Genomic DNA, 20,258 nt, shown 5'->3' with positions numbered 1-20,258 from the left:
ACATATATGTTGAATGCTAACATGAGCATACATGTTATATTGATAAAGAGGTATAAAATAGTATGATGATAACATACGTAGTGGGTAATATGTTCCACTAATTTAAAACTAGAATATGGCCTAAATTTAAAGATCTGGTATTATAAAGTCACTAGGCCTTCAAATTACATTAAATCACCAATATTAATGCCAAAGGAAAAAAAAAATTAAATCCATATGTTCCTATATAACACAAAACTCAAACACCAGAACATATTATTTATTCTACACATATATTAGCAATTTTGTTTTCTAACTAAACATATATATAGAAAGTTGTTGATAGCATACTGAAATAGTAAAAGAATTCTCCCTTACTTCGAGTAAGCTTAGGAAATCTTTTTTTCAGTTTCTTCCTTAATGGATTAAGCTCCGGCATTATTTCTGGAACAGCTACGTAAAAGTCTGGTTGAATTTCATCATCCAAAATCTAAAAATCAGGGGGGAAAAGATATCCTTAGATTGTATAAAAAGCTTTATCCTTCTAAAAATAAAGTCTAATGTAGCAATAATTTCCCTTATAATTTAGAAAATAGCTATTAAGCACAATTCTTTAACCACAAGGATCATTTGAACACATTTATCAATTATGAAAACCATCAGAAGCAAAACATTTTCTGATGTTTTCTTTTAAAAATAGCCACATCCATTAAAAACAAACAAACAAACATTTAATGGGCTTAATTCTTCCATGGCGTTATGTTTGGCAAAGTGTTACAAGCTAGAACATATCACTGATGTGTACACGGCTCATACAGTCCCACAAAGCTGAATTCATACGTCCATCAAAACTGAAGGAATATGTTGAAAATTTTGTAATAGATCACATGTAAAATTAATAACCACTAGCTGCCAAATCACTGGCAACTACACTGTTTTCCTAAATTCGGAGCATCAGGAGAACTGAATCTATAATTATTTTCACAAAGAATTGAAACCAAAATTCTCTTTGCCTCCAAAAAATGAAAGAGGAGTGGAATGGTCAAAGACAAGTTTACTTATAGTTTATTATCCATACTCTATTTCTATTCTAAGAGCAAAGAAAATAATTTCAATTTTTAAAAGACATTTTAAATTAATTCAGGCAGGCACCCAAAATAATTGTTTTACTCCTACAGTATACTCCATTTAAAAATTCAGTTGATTATAAAATGAAGCAACTTTTTAGAACAATACTGCCTGGACAACAAATATTTTACCAATGATTTTTTTGCATAAAGTCTTATCACAGTATGTCATTCAAAGCCTTGGTTTGGGGTTACACACTGAACTGTAAAAACCTGGACCCTGGCAAAATTAAGTGTGATTCTGGAATTTTATCTTCCTGTTACTATTTCTTCTTTTTACAAATTCTTTACTCCCTAAACAACATACTGTGCTCCCCTAAACAACAACAACTTACTTTAAAAGAGAACTTATAACATGCCAAGCATTCTGCTAAGCATCATACATCGTTTAGTTCATCAAGTCTTTACAATAAATCTACAAAGAAAGTACTATTGACCACACATTCCAGATAAGGAAATGGAGGGCTTAAGGAGGACGAGTCAATCTGTGCACTTTTAAGAGGCAGACCCAGAACTGAAACACATGCAGTGTGGTTCCAGAACCAGGGCTCTCATCACTAGAAACATGAAAGCAGAGGCAACTTTGAAATGTAAAAGAACTGTATGTGACATTTCTACTCCAACATCTTCTAATACTGATTCTAAAACATGTTCCTTTGAATTAAATTTAAAATTATGTTTGAAAGTTATGCGATAGTTAACCTTAAGATCATATCATTGAATAATATAAAACTATATGGATGAAAAGCATGCATGCTTTAGAGACAAGTAAAAATGAAACTATTTAAAAATCCCTCAGAACCAAGCATACTTGTGATATTTCACAAGTATTGTAATTAAAGCAAAATGAATTTAGTAAATAGTCTTACCTAAGAAATGACTAAAAGTTCAGTAAATTCATCCTACATTTACCTATTATAAGCACTAAGTAAAACAGTATTGATATTTAATTAAAAAATACAAGAATGTGTAAAAAAAAAAATTGCAGCCATGATACTATTTACAAAACTGTACTGAATTTACTTCACAACCTGAATACCTTTTGAAAATAAAATGGATGAGTTTTAAAAGATACCAGGGGGTAATCTGCAAGAATATATTGGTTTTTGTGCCTTATATAGGTGGCATTTTTCCCTCTAATAATAGATCATCAGTGGGGCACCTAAAGAGAAATTCTGTACCTGTAAAATTTTACTTAACAAATAATTTCAAAATGCACCTGGTTTCCTTATTTGGGTTACTTTTTTCAAAATATTTTATTTAATGAACTTAATGATACAGAATACTTTCTGCTCCCATACCATTTCTTTCTTGAGAAGTAACTTCTTACTTAACATTTAAGAAGTGGAGATATCTATTCAAACTCCACTGTTGCTATGACTGTTCTATAAGATACTCTTATGCTCGCGGAAGAAAACAGATGGAAGGCAGTACACAAGTTTAATAAGAATAGTTTGTTCTCTGACTCCGGGGTCCAAGCTACACTCTCAAATTCCAAAGAATATGTGGTATTGTTTATTTTTTAATATTAAAAGAATTTTAATAATCTTACTAAATTAAAATTTATGATACATGAGAGAGAATTGGGTACCACCCTCTGACTTTGACCTAAAAGCTGTATGAAAGTACAATCTCTTCATATTTCCCATTAGTTCTGCTCCCCAAAATAATTCTAGAGATTCTCCTTAAAAATCCAGAATCCACACCAAATTTAAAGAACTACTGGGGTAGAAAAAAACACACTACAAGCACTGTTGTGCTTGGCCCAGTTAATGGTCCAGTTAAAACTTCCCCCAAATCAAAATCTGGATACAGGACAAAAGATAAATTTTCATATCACTTTCTCCAGTTCTAGAAACAAAACAATAAGTATTCCACAGTCTAAAGGATTAAATTTAGAAGAGAAGATTTTAGAGAATGTTAGGGAAATCTTTTGTATTTCAGAAATAACTCCCAAAATTCAACAGATGTGCCTCTTCTCCCCATGTCTTTTTTTTTGGCCACGTGGGATCTTAGTTCCTTCGTCAGTGAAAGTGAGGAGTCCTAACCACTGGACCACCAGAAAATTCCCCTCCCCACCTCTTTAAAAAAAAAAAAAATGTTGTCTTTGTTTCAAATGGGCTCCACAAATTCTTTGTTATTTTCCCAAGGCAGGCTATATAATCATTTTTTTGCCTCCATGCTAAGCCTACATTACTTGAACTGATGAAGTTGGGGAGGTAAAAGTTAAGAGTAACTAAAAGTACCATACTATAGAGGTCAGATACTATCCTTTGTGATCTACTAAAGCAAATCACACTTTTCACTCCAAGAAAGCAAAACAAATATCTGACCTTCAAAACGTGAATAGAGATATCCATGTGTGCTACCTTTTGCACTTCATCTCAAATCTCACATTCAAAACCAGAAAGAGTCATACTGCCCTTTCCAGTCTACCCACAGAACTCTCACAAACATATAGGAAGCAAAGAAAAATAAATCACAATATAAATCAAGCATAGTTAATATCAGAAAGTCTGGATAGTTTTTTCTTAGCTTGATTTTGAGACTCAGAAGAGTAGGAAAATTTTCCCCTGTTCTGTAAAGCTCTACTAACCATTGATCAAAAGATATAAACAGAGTGGTTATGTTCCACATGTAATAAATCAACAGATGGCAAAGATAACAGAACAATTTCTATAACTAATGAACATGAAAACAATACTGTACCTTCTGAATCAGATTAGTTCCTCCTGCAAATGCAGCTCCATTTTCTTCTGCTATTTTTATCTCTGATGCATTCTACCAAAACACAATAGTATGAACATCAATCTTTAAGCAAATTCAGTCTGCTTTCAAGTATTTGTCAGAAATAATACCACAGTTCAAAATAAAAACTGGGTTTTTTTTTTTACTTTTAATTGAATGTGCATCAATTTTCAACTAGATGCATCAGAGATATTACATCCAGAACAAGTTTAGTTTAGAGGTGATTAAAGTGTTTCTTGACTTAACATATGAGGAAACACATCAAAATGGTATATTAGGAACCCACCAAGTGGTCCTTAGTCTCCAATGCTATCAGTACATCATCTTCCAAAAGTAAAAGATTAAAATATATTTAGTTTTGCTAGTTTAAATGGAGACATTTTATCAAACCAATATACAAGAGTAAAATTTTTTTAATTTAAGAAACGAGAACCAAAATTTAGCCTATTGTGTGAAAATTCAAAAGAAAAATGCACAGTATTAGGGTTTTTTTTTCCTATATGTTCCATTCATGCCATTTGGTTTTACTGTGAAAACATATCACTCCCTTATTTACTCAAGTTTTGTGGCATTCCAAGAGCTATATTCTCTACTTTCCTAGGAAAAGAGTAAAGAATTTCTTCATTGAAAGTGAGACAGAGAGAGAGGAATCAAAACACCTTATAAAACAAATTCATGAACATGTTATAAACAAATGTTTATAATACAAAAAGAATGACAAAGAGCTGTATTACTACACTTGTTATCGCCTTGACTTTCTTGACTTTCCAGACTAGACCATTTTAAAAGTGTGGTTTCTATGTCTTCATAGCACTAAATGGGCCCACTGCTTTAATGTCAATGTTATTCTTGTGTGAAGAGCTTCAGTAGGAAGCAGCAGCTAGTAGGATAAATTCTATACTTCTCTTCAGTTTCTTGTGAGAAACATAATATGGTAGATGAATAATGATGAAGTTAACGTTGTGGCTTAGCTCTTTCTCAAACTAATCAGAAGGACCAAGCTCAAATAAGTCATCTAATTGCTTTGAGCTTCATGTGGGGAAAATAAGTCTAGAGGAATGCTAAGGTTTCCTCTAACTCTACTCATTCAGTTATTCTTTTTTCTTTTTTTTTTGCGGTACGTGGGCCTCTCACTGTTGCGGCCTCTCCCATTACGGAGCACAGGCTCCGGACGCACAGGCTCAGCGGCCATGGCTCACGGGCCCAGCCGCTCCGCGGCATGTGGGATCCTCCCAGACCGGGGCACGAACCCGTGTCCCCTGCATCGGCAGGTGGACTCTCAACCACTGCGCCACCAGGGAAGCCCTCATTCAGTTATTCTAATCATTGACTAATGTAATATGTAAAAAAAATTAAACGATATAAAAAGTTGACAAAGGTTACTCACCCCTGTAAATACAGCAACTTTACTGGTCTCTGAAACAAATGGGTATGGCAAACTAAGAACACTGGCAAACGGCTCCACTTTTTTCTAAATACACAACAATGGAAAATCAATTATGAAAAATTCATTCAGCTTTTCTATATCTGAAATATTCACTGGTTACACTTTAAGGCATAAGAGATTATATTTCTTTTGTAAGAAATCCTAATAAAAATCTAAATCTCTCTCCCCAGCTCCATACTTCCACGGCACTTGGCTTCTATCTCTACATCATTCATCACAGTCTCTCACATATTAACAGATGAGTTTGCACAATCCATATCTTCCCCAGCACCTAGTACAATGCTTTCCACATGATGGATGCCAATAAATGTTTGCTGCCCTGAATTAAATTCAAAAGAACGTGTAATTTTTTTAATAGCATCAAGCAGGACATGTATATAGCTATGCATATTGAACAATATCCAGCTGATCTGTTCAGTAGGTCACCCCTAATTTCCATCACTGGCTCTAAACAATCAGGTAAATCAGATGATATTAACTTTAAATCCAAGATTGATTGCCAAACCTGAAAGGCTCTTCTGAGTGGGTCTATTTTGAAATTACCTGGACCACCCACCACTTTCAGATATATTTGGGAAGCCAGTTGGAAAATCCCAAATAAATAATGGAATGCATGTGAGGCGCCCTAATACAGGTGGAGTTTCTACAGGGCCTCAGAACTAATATGTTCAGTCATTGGGTCAAGGACCTGTCTAGGTCTATGGCTCAGATCTCTTAGGGAGACGTCGCAGGGAAACAAGTTCTAGGCCCATAGTTTTGGTGCGGCCTTAAGGTCTGGAAGAAAGAGAAAAGGAGTTACTCCCTAATTAAACTGATTGAAAGATTATATTTTTAGAAAAGCTTTGCATAGAGATAACCTGCTGAGAATTTCTTTTCAGACAAGAAGGCACAAACTCTTAAGCACACTTTATATCAGACATGTAACTCAGTTTTACTGACTGGCATTCCTTTGCCATTAACATGTCACAACTGACTTCAGTAAATTTTTCAATGGCAAGCAATCACAATAGCATCCCCTGGGGGAATGCTGGCTTGTTTTACAAGCACTCTATCAACAACAAAAAATGTCTCAGGAAAACAACTGTACCCTTCCAATGTTATTAGTTTACAAGTGGCTTCCATTTATGAAATGAAACCTGTGGTCATACAAGACTTCGTTATAAACTACATTAATGGTTGACTGAGAAAGTGATTATCTTGGACAGTATAACAATTTAAAATAAAAGAACAGTAACACTATGGTATAAAATAAAATTACAACAGGGCTGGTATGAACTATAATAAATAAGAACTAAGAAATGAGACAGACCTTGGTTCAAATCCTAACTCCACCCCCTACTTTGTGACCTTGAGCAAGTTACTTCACTTTCTGTGTCTCAGCTTCCTCTTCTGATATTATTATAGAATTAAATGAGCAAATGCATGCAAAGCATTTAGCACTGTGGCTGGTACACAGAAAGTTTCCAGTAAATGTTGATCGTTATTATTAAACTCTTACCAAATCCTTCACTATCATCTCATTTAATCCTCACTATAACCAAATGAACTAATAAGCATTTTATCCCCCTTTATAAAGAGAGGAAAAAACTGAGATTTAGAGAGGTTAAACCAGAAGCTTAAAGAGCAGGTAACTGGTGATGCCAGGATTCTGGCCTGTACTGTAACCCGACTCCAGAGCCTATGCTCTTAAGCACTATGCTGTACTGCCTCCTTCTACGTGCTCAATTAATTGTTGTCGTTGAGGTTGTTAAATTGTATTCAAAACTATATACCTTCTAGTTTGACCCAAAAAAGACATTCTCGGAGTAAAAATTAAAATATCATCTCCAAAAAACTCAGACTTAAGTGAGAAGCTTATAAAATTTAGAGCTGTAATGGACCTCAAATCTAATCTAGTGTTTTTCCCACTTTTAGAATTTTATAAACAAGTCTTCCATGGAACTGCAATATATAAACAGACAAAGTAGAAAGGTTCTGGCTGAGATGAGAGTAAGGGGCTTGGAACTCCACCCAAACTTACTCTCAACTTTAGGATTCTAAGGAACATCTGAAGGCTACTAAGCTAATCCAAAGTCCTCATTTACAGAGAAGGAACAACATACCCAGGCAGCCTAAGTCATTTTTCAAAGTTACAGCAATACCTCAATTAATTTTAACACTACTTTTATTGAAATTTATACCACTGACTTTCAGATGAAGAGGAGATATATGTTCATCAACTCTGCAGAGTACATTCAACATTTTATCTTATATTTGGAAAATTAAGACAAACAAACATATTTTTCAACCTAAAGTTCAGAAAGAGCACAAGATTTTCTAAAAAGTATTACAGGAGACAAAAATTGTTTAAATGAAGAAACGGCAATTCTTTCAACCACTGTTCACAAATAAATTTTAATTGAGTCTACATACCTTCTTCCCCAGTGTCATATCCAGTGTCAAATCAAGATAGACACCTTGCTTTGGATTAGTAAAGTCCAGAACTTGAAATTTCTTAAGTAAGTGAATAGCTTTCTCCACCTCGTATATCTGCCTTGGATATAAGCGTTTCAGGTAGACATCATCTTCAGGTTCACCTTCCATAAAGGGATATGACTTTATTTTTTCTATCTCATCTTTTTTCTCATCCGATGCTTTTTCTTTGGCACCTTTTTTTGTTTTCTTTGCAGGCCTTAAAAAAAAAAAATTCAAGATCAGTTATCTCAATATGTAGTCCAAGAGACTTAAAAAAAAAGGCAATGGGGCTTCCCTGGTGGCGCAGTGGTTGAGAGTCCACCTGCCGATGCAGGGGACACGGGTCCGTGCCCCGGTCCGGGAAGATCCCACATGCCGCGGAGCGGCTGGGCCCGTGAGCCATGGCCGCTGAGCCCGCGCGTCCGGAGCCTGTGCTCCGCAATGGGAGAGGCCACAACAGTGAGAACCCCGCATACCGCAAAAAAAAAAAAAAAAAAAAGGCAATGTACATTAGACCAAAAAAAGACAAAAGATAAAGTTTATTTTAATTCAAAAGCATAGATTATTTTATAGTTTTTCTAGTGCAACAAATATTAAGTGAACTTTTGAACTGTTTGCAATTGATACAAAGTTGGATAAGGCATTGATGTTGCTCTCCAGAAACTTAGAGGAGACAGACATGCAAAGAGGTAATTTCAATATGTGGTAAATACTTTGAGAATGTTATCAGGGCCATAGGGAAAAGACATTAACCCTGCCTAGGAGGAAGGGAAGAGTTCTGAAAGAGATGACCCCAAAATCAATTCCTGAAGGATAAGGAAGAATTAGCCCAGATATATACCCAAGAGAAATGAAAATATATGACCACACAAACACTTGTACACAAATATTCATAGCAGCATTACTCAAAAGAGTCAAAAAGTAAAAGAACCCAGATGTCCATCAACTGATGAATGGATACACAAAATGTGGTATATTCATACAGCAGAATATTAATAGGCAATGAAAGGAAATGAAGCACTGATACATGCTATAATTTGTATAAACCTTAAACACATTACGCTAAGTGAAAGAAGCCAGTCACAAAAGCACCACATGTTGTATGGTTCCATTTATAGTAAATATCAAGAATGGGCACATCTACAGAAACTGAAAGTAGATTTGGTGGTTGTCTAGGGCCAGGGGAGAGGCTTAAGGAAATGGGGAGCGACTGCTAATGGGCATGAGGTTTTGCGGGAAGATAATGAAAATGTTCTAAAACTGACTGTGGTGATGGTTGCACAATGCTGTGAATATACTAAAACCCACTGAATTGTACACTTTATATGGGTGAATTGTTTGGTACGTAAATTATATAGCAATAAAGCTATAGAGTTATCCAGGCAAAGAAACAATGTAATAAAAGTACTGAGGCATGATAAACAGAATGGTACATAAGGGGAGCTATTATAAGTTCTAGCTGACTAGAGCAGGGGTTGGTAAACTTTTTCTGTAAGGGCTCAGAGAGCAAATATTTTACGGTCTCTTGTCTCAATGGCTCAACTCTGCCATTGTAATGTGAAAGCAGCCACAGCCAATTCAAAAATCAATGTGTGTATCTCTGTTCCAATAAAACTTTATTTATGAACACTGGTTTAAATTTTATAATTTTCACGTGTCACAAAATACTGTTGCTTTTTTTTCCCTAATCACTTAAAAATGTGAAAAACATTCTCAGCTCATCAACTGTACAAAAATAGATGGCAGGCCAGATTTTTTGGCCCACTGGCCATATTTTGCTGACTCCTGAACTAAAGGTAAAGCAAAAGGCAGGAAACAGCAGCACATGAGGCTGGCAGATCTAGATCACAGACAGCCTCCTCTAGAAGCAATGAGAAGCCACTGAACAGGAGTGGGATCTGTATTTCAGGTAGAGTATTCTGGCTGCAATATAAGGGATGGATTTGACGGAAGCTAGATTGGAGACAATTAAGAGACAACTCGCTCCCTCTCTTCTTAAGGAGGTATGACAGCCTGAACCAGAGCAGTGATGGTAATAGGCTGGACAGATTACAGAGATATTTTACAAGGTAAATATTGAAGATAGGGAAAGGGGAAAGAGAAGACTCTAGAATACTTCGTAGGGTTCTGGCTTGGGTGACTAGAGTAGTATCATTAACTAAAACCAGAAATAAAGAAAGCAAAACAGGTTTCTTATGAGGAAGGTAGTCACAGAGATGAGTTCAGTTTGGGTAAACAGAGTTTGAGTGTGGGGTTAGTTGCATCACTGGCCCCAATTCCTTACCCCCTCTCTCTATTCAAGTCCCTCTGCTAAATGACTCTGCAGTTCCTCCCAATTAAAAGGGTGGAGTATATTTCTCAGTGCCTTGATTTGGTCATGTGACTAGTAGACCAATAGAATAAAGCAAAAGTGACAGTTTCTATGCTCTAAGCTTAAGGCGTAAGAGGCTTCATCTGTTTCCACTTGTAAGTTTGTATTTCTGCCATTTTCATAAGAACAGGACCGGGGTAGTCCAAGGTGGGAGGATGTGAGAAGTGTGAAACACAGCTGCCCCACAGAGCCCTTAGATTAGACAATTCTCAGCTGACCTGCAGCGGACTCATGGATGCAAAGCAAGCCCAGCCAAGGTCATCAAAGACACCCATCCAAACCTAGCTTAGATCAGCTCACCCAGAGATGTGTGGGCAATGATAATTAATTATAAGGTAGTTTGTTACATAGCAAATGCTAACAAGATGCTTACAAACTAAGAAAATATGTTCAACAGAAAATTACAGGTAAGAGTTTGAAGTTAAGAAGTCAGAGCTAGAGGTGATATATTTTATCAGCATTAATTCAAGTCACACCTTTAATCTTTTAACCATAAAAGTTTTAAATTAGTGAAATAATATTTTAGAAAGATGTCTGGGTTCTAAGGTAGACAGAATAATGGCTTCCCAAAGATGTCCGTATCTACCTGGCAAAAAGGACTCTGCAGATGGGATTAAGGTTAAAGAACTTGAGATGGGGAGATTACCCTGGACTACCCAGGTGGGCCCAAATCACACAGTCCTTGAAAGCAGAGAAACTTTCCCCTTTCTCATCCGCATCTGATAGAGATGGGAAGAGACAGGAGAAATCTGAGCATGAAAGGGACTCAATATGCCATTCCTAGCTTTGAAGACGGAGGAAGGGGGAGCCATGAGCCAAGGAATATGGGTAGCCTCTCGAGCTGGGAATGCAAGGAAACAGATTCTCCCCTAGAGCCTCCAGAAAGGAACGAAGCTCTGATGACTCCTTGATTTTAGTCCAATGAGATCCATGTCAGAATTCTGACCTACGGAACTGCAAGATAATAAACTTGAGTTGTTTTAAGCCACGAGGTTTGTGGTAATTTGTTACAGCAGCAACAGAAAACCAATATGGGGTCCTAGAAAATTTATGCAAAAGAAATGGATGACAGTAAAATGATATTTTAAAAAAGAACCTCAAAAACCAATCCAACATATAATTCCATTCTCACTTATAGCACTGGATGAATCCTTATTACCATAGCTAATAAGAGTATCCTCCCAACTAATAAGCAATTTCACAGTGCTCATTTTTAATGGGACACAGGTGTCCTACCACTGGACTGCTGACAAGTCTAAGTAGGTGCCTGAGTGGATGATGCGACATGCCCCAATGGTATTTGGGAGTACACCACAAAATCCTGAAACCTTCCAAACTGGAGAAATCACATTTTATATTTAGTAAAAGAGCAGTGAGGCCAATAGAAGAAGGAGCCTAGAGAGCCTGTTTTAGTAATGAACTCTCTAAGATTAACAAAGGAATAAATATTGAAACTATAACCTACAGATTTACTTTATGTAAATGCTGATTTCACCACTATATTTTTAACCATGACTGAACCTGTCCATTTAATTTGCAATTAGTAATATGAAGTCCCCAGAGGCTAAAATATGATTTTTAAAGTAATAAATATTGGCAAAACCCAATATAAGTCTGATACATAATGAGACTGAGTTGGGATATACAGCAGTTTACTTATTTATACTTTAGACCTTGTTTCACAAAATATTTGAGACGGTTCAGTGAAAATATTAAGTTACAAACAGAACACTATTTTAGTAAAAAGAAAAATAAAGTACATCATTATAACACAGAGCAAATAGGACTTTAAGGAAAACACTGTCTTCCAAAATTAATAAAAAACTGCAATTGAATAAAATCTGTCAATAATAATTAATTTTATAAACCCACCACCTGTTGTTTTCCATGACACTCCAAAAATTGTCTGCCTTTATTCATAAGAATCACATCCAGAAGAACTCTGTTGTTCATGCAATTATTTAAGGCCCTATCAGGAGAACTTAAATACTATGATTCTCAGAGAATAAAATAATCATATTAGAAAGGTTTTGGGGAAGGTGAGGGAGAAACACCTGGCAGTCCAAATTAGAGAGAACAGAATTTAGCTGTAGTTACCTGGGTAACTAAACCACACAGATTAAATGAGTAATAAGAGACTGTTTTCAGGTAATAACTTTCTCCCTGCTTCACCTGTCTCCTACCTCCAAGAGAATGAAAGGAAAAAATAATTCCACGGTCATAGCCAAATAAAACAAGATAAGAAAAAAATCAGTGCTATAATAAAGCTCACTTCAAGATCCTTGAAGATCTGTGACCCCAGAGATCCAAGTCCTTTTAAGGCTGAAGAAGCCTTTACTTTGAGGAATTGGGGTGGAGGTAGGAGGGTACACAACCTCAGTCAAACTAAACTGAACTAAACAGAACTAAAGAGAAAATGCCTAGGGCATATAACTATTAATGGAATGCCAATGTTTGGAATTCTTACTTCTCAGTGTAATCACATAAATAAAATCACAAACACCCACCTTTGATGCTGGTTTATTCATTAAACTTAAATGCAGGGACTTCCTGGTGGCGCAGTGAATAGGACTCCGCACTCCCAATGCAGGGGGCCCAGGTTTAACCCCTGATCAGGGAACTAGATCCCACACACATGCTGCAACTAAAAGTTCGTGTGCCACAACTAATGAGCCCACCTGCCACAACTAAGACCCCAAGCAACCAAATAAATAAATAATTAAAAAAAATAAACTAAATGCAGAAGTTCTGCTTATACCTAAAATGTAAAAACTGACAGAATAAAGCCTAGTCAATAATGATACAAATAAAAGCTGGAAAGCGCATTAACAATGACAGAGTCAGATAAAATCACAACTTTTCTTGAACGCATCACAGAGCTGAGATCGTAGGGCAACCAAACAGGTCTGAAATCTCCCCACAACCCCATCCCATATGCATACAGCCAGGAGGGTCTCACCTGTAGCAGAGAATAAGAGGAAGGCAAGCAGGCAGGAAAAAAAATCAGCTAAACTTTTAGCACTAACGTATAAACCCCCTGAGAGATCCAGACACAAGGGGAGTTCACACTCACTACGTGGGCCTTTTCCACAGACCTCCACCAGATGCTCCCGGGAAAGACGGGAGCAGGCCAGGGGACTAGGGGGCCTCCTTCAAGGGTGCAGTATGGAGAAGATCAGCTACTACAGCTGGAAAGGCAAGTAACCCTGAAGCCCTCTAGGGCACAGGTAAACACCCACTGTACGTATGGAAATAAAAGAAGAAAAAAACACTAGAAAGAAGAAAAAACACTAAAACTTTTATCCTCGGGGGTGGGGCAGGAAATAGTCCTGAGTGCAGTATCATCTACCAATAAAGCTATGGAAGGGTCCAGGCACTACAGCACAAGACCTGCAATAGATACATACCATGAGGGGAGGGAGAGAAATACTGCGAAAACCTCATGCCCAAGGACCAGCAACAGTGGGCCTACTTAAGACAATGGCTGAACTTGGAAAACACAGAATCCCTTCTGTACCCATCACCAGCCTGACAAGCACTGAGTAATAAGCAATAGCAGTCTTCTACTTGGGGAGGAGCAAGAGTATGGAGAGTGACCCCCTTCTGAGGCACAGCTGCACAGGCAAGGTTGAAAACTGAGCACGGAACAGCAACACTGAGAAAAAAAACCTTCCAGCAACCCAGCCCCCACCCTAAGCACAAGGTAACAGTACAGAAATCTGAAGCTGGTGGTGGTAACCATAGCAGTAACAAAACCAAACCCCAGCTCAACTTTTGACTGGATTGACTTAACACTGTGACAGAAGAGGCATGCCCATTTCCAGGCATAAATAGTATGTACTTTAGTCTCAACTGTTCGAACAAAATATCTAGCAGTCAATAAAATATTCTGAGATATACAAAGAAGCAAGAAAAAGAACCTATTGTCAAGAGAGAAGCAAAACCAGAGTCAGAGGTGCCACTGGCAAACCATGAGTATATGCACATACACGCAGAAGAGAGAAGATTCAGAGTGGCAAGAGAGAAGAGAGAATCAAGCACAAGCCCCTCTACCCTGTCTCAGATCCTGACAGAAAATCAGCCATGAAAAAACTATTTTTTTAGTATATTATAAAGTCAATACGTTAAAATATTAAAACCACAATTAAAATTGCGAATACTATGATTCTCATCAAGCTACTGAATAACTCATCGTTAGACATGGAAAAATTATCTGCTAATAAATTTTCACAGTTTTTTAAAAACATGCATATTTCTTTTTTTTTTTTTAATTTATTTATTTTATTTTTGGCTGTGTTGGGTCCCTGCCGCCTCACGGGCCCTCTCTAGCTGCAGAGAGCAGGGGATACCCCCCGCTGTGGTGCGCAGGCCTCCCACTGCTCCCGCCTCAGCACACAGGGCTCTAGGTACGCAGGCTTCAGTAGTTGTGGCACGTGGGCTCTAGAGCGCAGGCTCAGTAGTTGTGGCACACGGGCTCAGCTGCTCCACAGCATGTGGGATCTCCCTGGACCAGGGCTCAAACCCGTGTCCCCTGCACTGGCAGGTGGACCCTCAAACACTGTGCCACCAGGAAAGCCCCCCAAGCATATTGTTTTTTAATCAAATATTTAAATGATAGCAGATGAAATAACTAAAAAAATAAAAACAAAACAAAAAAACTTACCTTGTAGCAGCAGCAAAATGTCTGTTGGGCACCAGAACGTACACAGAACAAGGATAAAGAGACGTTTGAGAAGCCATCTTGGAAAGACTACGCCTTTGCTGATGTATCAAGACTTGAAAGAAAAAAAACATGTAAAATATTAATATTAATCACTACATACATAGTTTTTACATTCTCAGTGTTTTCTAAAACAAAAATATTCAATATTTTTGAGTTAACCACAATCTTTAAAAAGTGTAAAAATGGAAACTGTACTTCTTGAAACTAAAGTCAAGTAAACATATCTAATTGAAGAATTCTGTCCTAATTTATTTATTTATTTATTTATTTTTGCGGTACGCAGGCCTCTCACTGCCGTGGCCTCTCCCGCTGCGGAGCACAGGCTCCGGACGCGCAGGCTCAGTGGCCGTGGCCCACGGGCGCAGCCGCTTCGCGTTATGTGGGATCTTCCCGGACCGGGGCACGAACCCGCGTCCCCTGCATTGGCAGGCGGACTCTCAACCACTGTGCCACCAGGGAAGCCCTGTCCTAATTTATTTTTAACTTAGTCTAGTTCAGGCTCAACAAAGTATGTTAGCTCTATTATTATAGATTACAAATACGTATCCTGAATTTTTAATTTAAATTTTAGTCTTTTTTTTTTCTTGTATAGATAATACATTCAAGTTGCCCAAGGTACTTCTGAAGGATAAGAAAGTGGAGGGTACTGTCTTACCAGAGGTCAAGACTTGTTATAAAGCTATGGTAATTAAGACACTTTGGTATTGGCACAAGAAAAATAGACTAATGAAACAATAAACAGCCCAGCAACAAGCCCATGTACATATGGATACTGAAATATGACAGAGATGTTATTGCAAATCACTGTGCAAAGAATTCAATAAGTGGTGCTAAGACAAGTGATTATCAACAGGGAAAAGAGTGTATTTAGATCCCTATTTCACACCACACACACACACACACACACACACACACACATATGCAATCAATCAAATCTAGATGGGCTAAGGACTTACATGTGAATGGCAAAACTTAAAGGATTTCAGAATATAGGAAAATATCTTTATGACCTCTGAGAAGGGAAAAATTTCACAAACAAAATCCAAAAGCACTAACCGAAAAGTGACTACATTAGTGTTAAGAACACCTGTTTATCAAAAGATACTTTAAAGAAAGTGAAAAGACAAGCCAAAAACTGGGAGATTATAATAGTAACATACATACTGGACTAAGGATTAATACCCAGAATATATAAGATCAACCCAATTGAAAAATAAACAAAAGAGATGAATAGACTTCTAACTGAAAATGAAATACAAATGATGCATAAACATATAAAAAATGTCCAGTCTTGGGCTTCCCTGGTGGCACAGTGGTTGAGAGTCCGCCTGCCGGTGCAGGGGACATGGGTTTGTGCCCCGGTCCGGGAAGATCCCACATGCTGCGGAGCGGCTGGGCCCGTGAGCCATGGCCGCTGAGCCTGTGCTTCTGAGCCTGTGCTCCATAACGGGAGAGGCCACAACAGTGAGAGGCCCGCATACCGAAAAAAAAAAAAAAGTACAGTCTCGTTAGTGATCAGGTAAATGTTAATTTCAACCACAGTAACATTTTACGTAACATTTTACGGTGCTACTTAAAGAGTGGTCTGTGAGCCTGTTACAGCCTATCTGTTACCAAATTAAAATTAACCCAGCATGTAAATCAAACACATCACTAAGTAAGTATATTATTTAGTGCAGCTGACAAAATTTTTTTCCACAAGACTTTCTCAATGAAGGAAGTGCTTTGATCTTATTTTGGACAGGTAACAGTTTGTAGATGAGATAATTTAAGTAGCATTGTTTTACATGTAGCAAATTGGCAAAACTTTTTTAAAAGTCCTGTATAGCTGAAAGTATCACATAAGGATAAATTTTACACATAGCAGTTAAGAGTATGAATTGGAATACCATTTTGGAAAACAATATGGCATTACCCAAAGAGGATGGGCATGCACACCTCAATGATGCAGCAATTCTACTCCTGGGCATGTACTCTAGAGGAACTCCTGCACACGTGTACTAAGAGACATGCACAAGAATGATCATCACATCGTTGAAATGGCAAAACTGAAGAAAAGAACCCAAGTGTGTATCTACAGTAGGATGAATAAATAATTTGTGGTATATTCCTATAATGGAAAGCTACAGGACTGTAAAAATGAATAAACTATATGCCATATATATAGATGGATCTTTCAAACATAATTTGAGCAAAAATGTCACTGACAAAAGAATTCATTTGGTATTATTTCAATTCAAAAACATGCATAAGTAATCAATATTGTATTTAGGAGTATGTGTGTGTGTGTGTGTGTATGTGTGTGTGTGTGTGTGTGTGCGCATGTGTTAAAACTATACAGAAGGGGACTCCCCTGGTGGCACAGTGGTTAAGAATCCTCCTGCCAACACAGGGACATGGGTTCGAGCCCTGGTCTGGGGAGATCCCACATGCTGTGGAGCAACTAAGCCCATGCACCACAACTATTGAGCCCACGCACAACTACTGAGCCCACGCACCACAACTACTGAAGCCCATGCACCTAGAGCCCATGCTCTGCAACAAGAAAGCCACCACAATGAGAAGCCCATGCACCGCAACAAAGAGTAGCCCCCGCTCACCACAACTAGAGAAAGCCTGCGCACAGCAACGAAGACCCAATGCAGCCAAAAAAAAAAAAAAAAAAAACTATACAGAAAAACAATGGAGTGATAAAATAGAAATTCAGGAAAAGTGCCTTACCTCTGGGGAAGAAACAGATCAAATAAGACAAAAGCACTTAGGCCTTTGAAGGTATTGATAATGTTCTTTATTTTTTTAAGCTTACTAGTAAGTATCCAGAATTTTAAGTTATTATTCTTTATATGTTATAAATATCTTTTGTATGTAGAAATACGAGGAAAATGTTTTTATTTAAGGGTTACAAAAGAATATACAAAAGTAAAGTCTTCCTCCAACCCCTAAAACCCAGCTTCCCTCCCACGTTAGTAATTTCTTATGCATCTCTCTAGAAATATTATTTCCCTACTCTTTTATTAAATGGTAGCACACTCTACTCACTGTTCTATACCTTTATTTTTCATGTAAAGGTATTAGAGCCCATTTTCACACATATATTAGATATAGATGTACACACATTATTTATAAGAGATGTGTATATATAATCTCATGTATGCCTTTCACAAAGGTACGTTTATACATATGTATTACAGCAATAATTTCATATCAGTTCATAAAGACTTCATCTCTTCAGAGCTGCAAAAGTACTACACTGTGTGGTTGTATCATAATCAGTGACGAGCCATTAGTTCATTTATAATATTTTGCTATTATAAACAGTGCTGCAGTGAATGACCTTGTACAAACATCATTTTGCACACATACAAGTATATTCATAGGATAAATTCAAGAAGGGAATTTGCTGGGTCAAAGGATATGAACGTTTGTAATTTTGATAAATACTGCTCTCTACAATAACAGTGCCATATGCATTTCAACCAGCAATGAAAAGGTTGCCTGTTTCCATACACTCATACCAACATAGTATGTTACCAAACACATTGATATTCGTCAACCTAGTAGATGAAAGATGGTATGCAGAGTTGTTTTAATTTAAATTTCCTTATGAATTAGGCTGAATATGTTTTCATGTTTGGTCATCTATATTTTCTTTTCTGTTTAATTGGGCTTAAACTCAATTTTGTTTTTTTTTTTTTTTTTTTTTTGGCTGTGCCATGTGGTTTGCAGGACGTCAGTTCCCCGACCAGGGACTGAACCTGGGCCATGGCAGTGAAAGCCCAGAATCCTAACCACTAGGCCACTAGGCAACCAGGGAACTCTCTAAACTCAACTTTTTAAATTAGTGCTCTACAACTAGATTTTCATGTAAAATTACTGTTAAAATCTAATATCTTAAAATCCACTCATTATATAGACCAATAGCATGTAAGCTGTAAGACTTGTCTACACATCAAATGAATTCATTTCATGAGTTAAGCTTCCAAGTGCAGGGCACTGCGCACGCAGAAGAGCTACCGAGTCCTCACTGTGGTCTACAGGCCCTATGTGAGCCGGCCCCTGCCTGTCACTCCATATCACTCTCTTACTTGCTCACTATGAACCTTCTTTCAGATCCTTGAATCCCTAGAGTCCCTCAAGTTAATTCCTCACTCAGGGCCTTTACAGTTAATGTTACATCTGACAGGGATGCACCAGCTCCGTATCTTCCCCTGGTCTACTCCTTATCATCAGCTCAAACGTCATCAAAACCACATGCCTAACAACTCAATTTCATCTCTAATTCTAATCTTCCAAAACAAAGTTGAAGTACAAGAAAACCACCAAGACTGTGAATTCTGTGAACATATGGGTCCGACATTTGGGACAGTATAGGAAACCTGTTTATTACTGCGGCACAAAAGCCACAACTGGGGCTTTAATGGCTAGGAAAAAGAAGAGAAATAGACTAATGAGATCCAGTTCCTGACCTCCAGAGTCTCAAATTTAGTGGCTATGCTGGTATGCAACAGTCTAAGAGGAGATTCTCCACATTTTTAAAGAAGTCAGCTACGTTGAAAAATCACATATGGTAAATGAAGGAAGAGCAATTATCCACTCAAGATTTGGAAAACACTTCCAAAAAATAATTCTAATTGTACTAAACAAGAACCCCACAACCCTGGCAGGATACTTAAAATAATAATTCTCTTGAATACATCAATTGCAACCTGCTATAAAATACTCAACCACTACTTTTAGAATCCCCAGTCATGACAAGCAGAAATTAAAATTTTCAACAGAAATCAAACTGCTACAGACTAAGAAAAAATAAACTACAAAAATACCACTACTTAAATAGAACTGCTAGGCCATGATATCTGTATTTTCAATCCTTCTGTAGTCAATTTATCTATCTGTAGTATTTTATTATATTCCTTTAATATATTTCTTCTCCTCTCACTCTTAGCAAATAACCTCACTCGCTACTTCAGAGAAAACAGAAGCCCTCAGAACTTCCTCCACTACTTAGGAACGTAAATGAATCTGCACTCATTCTCAAAAGTTATCCTCACCCCTACCCCGTGGCAATGAGATGGAAATAACTCCATCTCCTTTGCTAGCTGATTCTCTTAAACATGATACTGAAAGGTTAGAGTTCCCCACGGCTTCTCAACCTAACTCTATAATCCTCACTTTCCCCAGGAGATCTTATCTATGTAGTCTTTGCCTTCCCACCATAAGCACTGTAGTCCAGGCCACCATCATCTACTACATGGAATGCTGCAACAGACTCCAAACTATTCTTCTACTCTTGGCCCTTTCCATTTCTTTTCCACCTACTAGTAAGAGGGATGATTTAAAAACGAAATCTCGTCATACCCTTACAACACTTGGATGGCTTCACCTTGCTCTCTGAATAAAGTAAATTCT

The 20,258-nt window shown here is 37.4% G+C and overlaps 1 protein-coding gene across 4 annotated transcripts in view; it reads right to left on the bottom strand.

Annotated features, from left to right (window-relative positions):
* Positions 1–20,258, bottom strand: part of MRPL1 (mitochondrial ribosomal protein L1) — an 86,623-nt gene that overhangs the window by 48,366 nt on the left and 17,999 nt on the right. For all 4 annotated transcript variants that reach the window (XR_002648233.3, XM_022599518.3, XM_089912100.1 and 1 more), the window contains 5 exons: positions 14,790–14,901; positions 7,714–7,972; positions 5,242–5,325; positions 3,816–3,887; positions 358–469 (listed from right to left, as the gene is read on the bottom strand). Coding sequence is in view for 3 of the 4 variants with exons in the window: in XM_022599518.3 (XP_022455226.1) it covers positions 358–469; positions 3,816–3,887; positions 5,242–5,325; positions 7,714–7,972; positions 14,790–14,901 (639 nt within the window). In the remaining variant the exon portion in view is untranslated. The remainder of the gene's footprint in view (positions 1–357; positions 470–3,815; positions 3,888–5,241; positions 5,326–7,713; positions 7,973–14,789; positions 14,902–20,258) is intronic.

The sequence above is a fragment of the Delphinapterus leucas genome, chromosome 5, assembly GCF_059928025.1.
Source record: "Delphinapterus leucas isolate spDelLeu-1000000601 "Yukka" chromosome 5, BTC_Dleu_Yukka2, whole genome shotgun sequence".
Lineage (NCBI taxonomy): Eukaryota > Metazoa > Chordata > Mammalia > Artiodactyla > Monodontidae > Delphinapterus > Delphinapterus leucas.
The sequence above is the reverse complement of the archived record's forward strand: the minus strand, read 5'-3'. Positions and strand labels throughout refer to the sequence as shown.